Source organism: Ixodes scapularis, unplaced genomic scaffold (assembly GCF_016920785.2).
Source record: "Ixodes scapularis isolate PalLabHiFi unplaced genomic scaffold, ASM1692078v2 PGA_scaffold9__187_contigs__length_104089568, whole genome shotgun sequence".
NCBI lineage: Eukaryota > Metazoa > Arthropoda > Arachnida > Ixodida > Ixodidae > Ixodes > Ixodes scapularis.
Genome location: NW_024609884.1, coordinates 82,739,775 through 82,748,397, shown reverse-complemented (window position 1 = coordinate 82,748,397; position 8,623 = coordinate 82,739,775). Strand labels below are relative to the sequence as shown.

Here is an 8,623-nt window from a genome sequence, read left to right as displayed (position 1 = left end):
GGTGGTTTCTATAGAACGGAGTTGGATGGACATCTGATAATTCTAACTTATTAGTTAATACCCTGAAGGCGACACGTACTGAATACACGTAGCGATGTAGGAGTGTGGCAGATTTAGAAATATATTTTTTCTTTATAAGCTCGACCACTGTACCAACTAAGTATTCTTAGTCCTAAAGTTAGATTGAACGGAAATGCATTACCACATGCACCACTCACTCAGAGTAATTCCGTCAAATGGCCGCGACACTTCAAAATCCCTCCTCCAGGTCAAACTTGAGGAAAACTAATATTTTGTTTTTCGGTTGATATTGGTTAAAACCGGGTACCGGTAAATAATTTTCGGTTACGGTTACGGTTACGGTTTTTATCGATTTCAAATAGCGGTTTCGTTCCGGTTACGATTCCTGAAAAAAAGTTCGTACCTAAACGGTTTTCGGTTTTGGTTACGGTTACGGTTTGAGTTCCTGATTTACGGGGACTTGTTGGATTATAATCGACTGCTTTTGACCCTCCCCACCACCGGGCCAGTTCACACTGTTGGTGCCACCCGGATAGGTGGCGAAACGTCTGCGTTGTCGTTATTTTTGTGTTGTGTTAAGCCAGTGTAAACTTATTTCATTACTCTACTTTTATGCTACAAAATTAGTCCAGGAATATTTTGATCACACATTGTACATTAGATCTCGTAAATGCTGCGAAACATTCACTCTAGTGAAATGCAGTTTTAGAGCCACCTCCAGGACGGCGCCAGCGTGCAAGTGTGCCAGTGTGTTATCTCGTCGTAAGCTCTCACAATTCATCGTAATGTACTCGTTTGTAAGCAGTCGCATGTGTGTGAACTAGCCTAAATGAAGGTTTAAGCATCCATGCAACCCACGGGATATTGCGCTCTACTGCTGCCGGATACAAGTTCAAGACCCCATGTTTTCAGTTGCAACGCTCTCTTCAGACGACCCTTCAACATGAAACACACAGGTCTTTAAGTTAAATATTTTTTTTTCAAAACGTTCCTGCACGAAATTGGAGATAGCGTTTTACTACAGCGTACTGCAAATGAAATAAACATATGTGCAACCCGTAAGGTGAAACACAGAGAAAGCTGAGGTGTGACGTCGGTGCCGCTAAGTTTTCATTTCGGAGAAGATTAACTGAATGAACGGTAGAGGTGCGTGTGCACACCATAGAGTCTGCATCGTAGTTTAGTCTTAAACCGAGTAACTCACCGAACGAATATTCCATAGCGTTTTGGTACCAATGAGGGTATGTTAAGTAAAGAGCATTTCACCGGTCTGCGTAAGAGGGAAGCGTGTTTTCGTACGTCAATTTGGTGGAAATATTAACACGCGTTGAAAGAAAGGCGCCGAATAAACCGGGCTAGGAAGTGCACAAGACTAAGTGCACTCTCGAGTGAAGGTTTATTGAAACAAACACACCCTAGTAATGCCATCTTTCCAGCTATTCGTTCAGAAAATAAAACTCGGAATCTGTCAGGGTCATTGACGGGGCACTGCCGTGCTTGCTTTCCCCTTGCTTTCTGATGCAGATTGCATCGTCAGATTCTAAGTCACTTTTATCTGCGTCTCTCCCGAGAATTGTGTGCGCTAATTCTGGGTCACATGGCCACCTATCTCATTGCACTGCCAGATTCATTCCTTCATTCATTCAATGCTTTATTTTCAAACTTGCTTTCAAAATACACAAAAACTGTTCGGACCCATAGCCGTTCAGGCTAGTCCGGGGTCCAATCGTAATATAGGTTCAAAAAGCGGCAGAATACAATAGACTCATACAATGCGCAAAAAAACAAGAGATCACGTTCTAGAAAGTAATTAGCTTAACTGCATTTCATAATCACGAAGGAGGGCAGAAAGTTGTTTTCCAACTTTATAATAATAGGTATCTCATTCCAAACTACAGCACCACAAAATTCTATCAGCCTTTGTCCATATGCATTATGGCATGGCGGTAAATTAAACATATAATTCGCTGCAGCCCTCGTTTGTCTCCTGGGAGATCGAAATATATTCAGAAACGACGACGACGATCGGATCAGGAAGCACCGATTTCTCGCTCCTCCTGTAAGCTTGAATTATTTCACGCTATTCCGATCGTTTTGGCTACCGCGAACAATAACTTAGTCCCTGGACGCTGCAAAGGTACCCTGTCGGCTAAAAAGCGACAACTAGCGACCGAGTCGCCACGCCTCAATGACGCGGTTCCTGAAACCTTGACCCCGGGCACTAACATGGATGCCGTGGCTACCACAAGCCAAGTTCCAGGCATGGAACCACATTTACCATTACAAGGCCAGCCAACGGCGAATGAAGATTCCAATAATGATATCCCATTGAAGAAACAATGCTTGCAACTCCCTCAAGAAAATATGGATGCAAGAACGTCAACCTACTCGATTAATGAGGAAAACAATGACATTCAGGACGGGACTGATTTCACCCAAGTCACCGTGCGAAAAAACCGCCCAGCTGGTATCCCCTTGATCATCAAGCCAAAGCAACACGGGGCTTCTTTCTGGAAAATCAATCCAAACAAGATTGCAAAAGAAATTGTAGCAGTATCGCAAGAGAAGGTACTCGCCCCACGCATAAGAAAGGATGGCACTATCACCGTCAATGTGGCATCACTAAACGCGACAAATAGACTACTTGCGATGAAATCCCTAGTCGGAATAGACGTGTCGGTGACCGTCTCCGAGTCGTACACCCGTAATGTTGGCAAGATCAACAATATCCCAGTCCAATATTCAGACTTTGAACTACTCGACTACTTAAAAGATGCTGGTGTCGTCGCGGTCCAGCGGCAAAATTCATACTCAAGGAAAGAAGACGGCTCCATGGAGCAAGAGCCAACGGAAAGTGTCCTGCTACAGTTCCCGCAGGATCAGCCGATGCCCTCCCGGGTTTTCCTGGGATTCACAAGCCACCCGGTGATGGAATACTTCGGCATCCCGACACAGTGTTTCCGCTGCCAACGGCATGGACACATTGCAAGACATTGTCGTGGCCAACAAAGGTGCAAGGTGTGTGCAGGGCCGCACAGCTACAAGGAGTGCATGAACAAAACCAACCCAAAATGTGCCAATTGCGGAGGAGAACACTGTGCTTCGTATTCAGGCTGTCCTCATAAAAAAGCAGCTGTTGCAGCCAGAAAACACGAGATCCTGAACGGACCGATAAAAAACAACCGCTCCCCGTCCCCAAACCTAGAAATTATACGCCCACCTCCTGTCCCTTTGCCTCCTCCCCACCCACCTCCACTCCCTCCTCGACCTCCTCGATCAACACAGCAAGTCCAGATGTCTCAACAACCTCCCAGGCCATTGTACTCGGACGCACTAAAGCGTCGCCAACAACAAGGCCAGATATCACACCAACGCACGTCTACTTCTGGTCAGGCTGCTGGAGGAGACAGACAAGCAGCGATCACACCAGTGCCAGCTCCCCGCACTCTAAGAAAAGGCATTCATCGACATGAACATCATCCGCAATACTTGGAGACCCGAAGATCGAGTGATGTTGAACATTTACTGGTACCCATGTTTTTTACAGCTCTCCGGGCTATACTTGATGCTGTACCATCAGCCAACAACCTACCGGAAGTAACAGCGCCATTTACTCTAGAAAGGTTAGTTATGTCGTCACGTGCAACTATGAATGAGGAGTATTCCAATGCCTGACATATACAGTCACACAGGAATATTTCAGTGGAACACGAATGGATTACGGAAAAAGTCAGGCGATTTTCGTCAGTTTGTTGCACAATATAATATACCAATACTTGCATTATCAGAAGCTAGAGTAGATGATGATTTTCGTCTTTCAAATTATGTACTATACAAGTCATCTCGCCAACACGGCCAAAGCCGAGCGTTATTGGCGGTACGGAGAGATATAATATCTGTGCCCGTGTTTTCGTCAACTACAGAAGTTCCAGAATTTGTTGCTTGCAAGGTACGATGTGGTGAGACAATGTTGCATATAGTGAGCGTCTACATTGAACCTCGGACTCCGCAAACCCATTCGGAATTCTCTGCAATTTTCAGCCACATTTCTACTCCTTACATAATATGTGGAGATTTTAATGGCCACCACACTATGTGGGGGAGTGATCACTGCGATCAACGTGGAAATCTAATCGGGAAATATATGGACGAGAACAACATCTGTGTCCTCAACGACGGGTCCCCAACGTTCGTCCGGGGCCATACCTATTGCAGCTATTTGGATCTGACACTATGTTCTCCCGACATTTCACCTCAAGCGACATGGACGACTGATAGAGAAACCCGAGGCAGTGACCACTTCCCAATTCTCATTCAACACCCAATTTTCGATGTTCGTGGACAGCATTATCGAGTTCGGATTACGAATTGGAAAATGTTCAGGCACTTCAACCCTCACAACCTTCCCAATGTAAAGGAACCCGAGGAATTTGCAATCTCCGTTTTAAACAATTGTGAACGAGCAACGCGTCTTGTGAACGTACCCAGTGGACACGTCGGCGTCAATGGCGAATACGAAAAATTAAGGGCAATAAGGCGCAGAGCAGAACGCCGTTATCGAAGATCTGGCCGTGTTGAGGACTACAATGAGGCCTAACACATTCACAAACTAATACGACGAGAGCTACAAATTCTCTCCATTCGCCGGTGGAAGAAGTTCAGCAGTACTCTAACTCCATTCACTCCGATACCGAAGGTATGGAAGATACTTCGTTCTCTCCGTACACCAGTAATACAAAAATACCCTTTCCGGGCTCTAGCTCTCCTTCGAGGTACATCGGAGGTAGTAATTGCGAATGAATATTGTGCTTTGCTAACGCAACAAAGTGATATGGTGTCCTCTATAGAATACCGTTCTTCTTACGAGAAAGCGACTCGTGCATACACGAAAGAGCTGCACTCAGTGCAAACAGACCTAGACTGTGAATTCAACACTTGTGAAATGGAGTGCGCGTTACAAAGTATTCGAAAATCAACAGCTCCTGGTCTTGATAAAGTCACCTATGACGCTCTTTCCAATCTTGGCCCTGCCGCTACTGCCGCACTTCTTGAAATATATAATGAAATTTGGAGAACAGAAAAGATACCTGAATCATGGAAGCTGGCTAAGGTAGTTCCACTACTAAAGCCTGGAAAATCGCCGTTAAATTTAGATTCATTCCGTCCTGTCAGCTTAACAAGTTGCGTCGGTAAACTACTTGAGAAGATGATACATAATCGCTTACAGTGGTGGCTCGAAACAAGTGAAGCGTTCCCCGAAGAGATAACAGGATTTCGCCCTCGAAGGTGCAAAATGGATGGCATTTTAGATCTCACCACATCCGTTGAACACGAAAGCAACAATGGAAACTTTACAGTTGCACTCTTCCTAGATATACGTCGAGCATTCGACACTGTTAGCCATGCTCACGTTATTGAAGGACTCGTACGGCTTGGAGTACGTGGACGGATGCTTCGGTGGATAAAAGAATTTCTTTATTGTAGGAACATAATAGTAAAAACCAACGATGGGGACAGCATGAGACATGAAATACACCATGGAGTACCCCAAGGCAGCGTGCTGAGCCCTACTCTTTTCAATGCAGTAATGGCACAGCTACCGCAGAAATTTGAATCACCTTTAAAAATATCGATCTATGCGGATGACATATGTATATGGATCTCTGGTTCATCTCGCGATATCCTAAAGAATAAGTTACAAACGGGCTTAGACACCACTTTTAGATTTCTAAAAGAACGAGGAATGGAACTCTCTGCCGCGAAATCAGCATTTCTGCCATTTACAAGAAAGAAACTCCCTGGGCTTAGGCTAGATCTCAACGGAGCATCAATTCAAAGGGTTAAATCCTATAGATTTCTTGGCGTAATTATAGATCAATCTCTATCTTGGTCCAAACATTTAGACATGTTAGAGAGTAGAATTAATTGTGTGATTAATGTATTTCGCTGCATTGCGGGGGCAAGATGGGGAGCATCAATAGATGCGATGCTCTCATTCCACACGGCGCTAATACGACAAGCGATTGCATATTCCATTCCGGTGTTAAACGGACTTTCCCGGACATCAGAGTCTCGCCTTACCTACATGCTAGCAAGAAGCTTAAGAGTATGCCTAGGTTTACCGCGATCAACATCCAGCGGGCTTGTACTCGTTACGGCAAGAGAGCCGACTATACATATTCTAAGAACACCGGAGATATGTCGTAATTTCTTTCGACTCTCCACGCGGCCTCTGTTCAATGATATTTTTACTCGCAAAGGGACAAACTTTCTTTCCACATTGAATTCTCTTCCATTATGGATTCCCGAACAACCTAACTGGATTCAAGAGATCTGTAAACCACCCTGGACGCTACCTTTACTGGAGATCAGCATGGACATTCCAGGCATGCAAACAAAAACATCAGTTAACACACAGATTGCAAGAACATTGACTCTTTCACATCTGGAAGAAAAATATAAAGATGACATCCACGTGTATACTGACGGATCAACCACTGAAGACGGATCGACATCAGCCTTTGTTGTGCCTGATTTTAACCATTGGTCATCCTTTCGACTATCGCATCCTACTTCCTCAACCACTGCGGAATTACATGCTTTACTCGCGGCTGCAACGTACATAAAAAACAACTCGGCAGCGAATTCTTGGGTAATATGTACTGATTCAAAGGCAGCTTTGCAATCTATTAAGACTATGAATAGTCGTAGTGAACACAACTTCCTTGTACACAGAATTTACTTAGAACTCTCTGATGCCACCGAATTTGGCAACACTGTTCAGCTACAGTGGGTCCCCGGGCATACCGGAGTTTCAGGAAATCACCAAGCTGACCAATTGGCTACCGCAGCCCATTCAAGCAACAACGTCCACCTTACACCTTTCACAAAGAGCGACGCCAAAAGATACATCCGTCGACTACGTGAGCGAATGTCTCACGATGAATGGCTTAGCAGCATCCCACAAGACAGCCTGATCCGTCTAATCGATCCGGACCTCCGTTGCCCAGTGTACACCTATTCAGCCAGGTCAATCGACACTCTTATCCATCGCCTACGACTTCAGGTAGCATACACGGGAAGCTTCCTTCACCGGATAAAACAAGTAGAGACACCGAGTTGCAAGTGCGACAACCCGGTCGAAGACGTCGAGCATTTAATCATGGACTGTCCGAGATATGATCAGTGGCGCGCCCGCTTACGGATTAGTCTCGGGATACTCGACAATCGTCCATTTTCTCTCGCCAAAGTTCTAGGCCCTTGGCCCGACTTAAAGAAACAAAAGCGTGCATTAGCCTCACTAACTGCATTTCTGAAGGACTCAAAGATAGAAGCCAAATATTAAGTTCAATGATTACGAGTTACTGGTATAGCAGGATTTAATTGCACATATTTTATACCACTGTATAATACTGTACATATCGTACTTCTCAAAGTGCACTTGCTTGTGATATCAACGCAGCACGTTCATAGTTTACTTTGTTATTCATTATGCCCAGATTTCATAATTATTGAACATATCATATCATACTTTACCCCATTACTAGCATTGAAGTAGCCGGCCCCAAAGTATGGGGCTAAAATCTTCATCTCATTAAATAAACATTGAATTGAATTGAAATATGTTCAAAGAGAGGGGATTATTAGACTCTATGATTTTACGAACTGTTTGAGCTATTTTTAATTTGTAAATACAACTAAATGGCAACACGTTTAGCGATTGGAAAAGCGGTCTACTAGGGTTAGTGTTTTTCGAAAATGTTATAAATCGTATCGCCCGTTTTTGCAAGCGAGTTACCGGATCTAAGTTTTTGCAAGCGAGTTACCGGATGAAACAGCCCCCGCCGGATGCCCGGCGGGGACTGTTTCACTAACCATGCATGCTATCTTGCTACCTAGCATGGCCATGGATGTTCTCTTTCTTGCTTGTTACCTCGTCATCAGCGGTCCATGGAATGTTTTTGGCATAGTGCCGGAAATGGCCCGCATCGATATGGAGCGCATTAGACAGCGCAAAACCACGAAGTGTCCCACTAACAGCTATCACTGTCTTATCGCTGTAAATCACAGGTTGTCAGCCGTGCTGCATTCCCCCTGACGTCCCCTGTACAATAGACACCAGACGCTATTTTAAGTCAAATATTCTGCTATTTAATTAAGAATCGTGGTAATAAATGTTAGGTCTTCACTAGTGCGTGGTCCACGTCAAAAACCGCAAGTCATAAATAACGCAGCGTGGACCACGTTGCCGTCGAGAACATGCGCAAATAAGGAGTTTTCGTAGACCGCGTTTCCCCCTCCGCTAAGCCCTCCGCAACGAAGAAGTTGCTACTGCGCCTGCGCGCCGGTAGCCTTGACTGTAGAGTTCCGGGTTTTGTAGCGGGTTGCGGAGGGCATTGCCGTGACGGCGAAAACGGTCTACGAAAACTTCCTAATAACTCCAAATGCCGCTGTATGAACACATGTTGTACGGCACTTTTGAAATTTGGCTCGAATCTCATCTGGCAATGGAAAGGTACCCTCTAGTTGGGCAGAGCCACATAATTTTGGGGTGAACCTGAGCAAGAGCCGGGAGTGTCGTGACAAGCCTCTTGTGTTTCAG

The 8,623-nt window shown here is 44.9% G+C and overlaps 1 protein-coding gene across 1 annotated transcript; it reads left to right on the top strand.

Annotated features, from left to right (window-relative positions):
* Nucleotides 1-5,926: 5,926 nt before the first annotated feature.
* On the top strand, nucleotides 5,927-7,330 carry LOC121833808 (the record flags this gene model as incomplete). The annotated part of the gene is made up of 2 exons (XM_042287454.1): nucleotides 5,927-5,936; nucleotides 6,090-7,330. Coding segments are annotated over exons 1-2 (1,251 nt in total), but the record flags the coding sequence as incomplete, so codon positions are not given.
* Nucleotides 7,331-8,623: the final 1,293 nt, after the last annotated feature.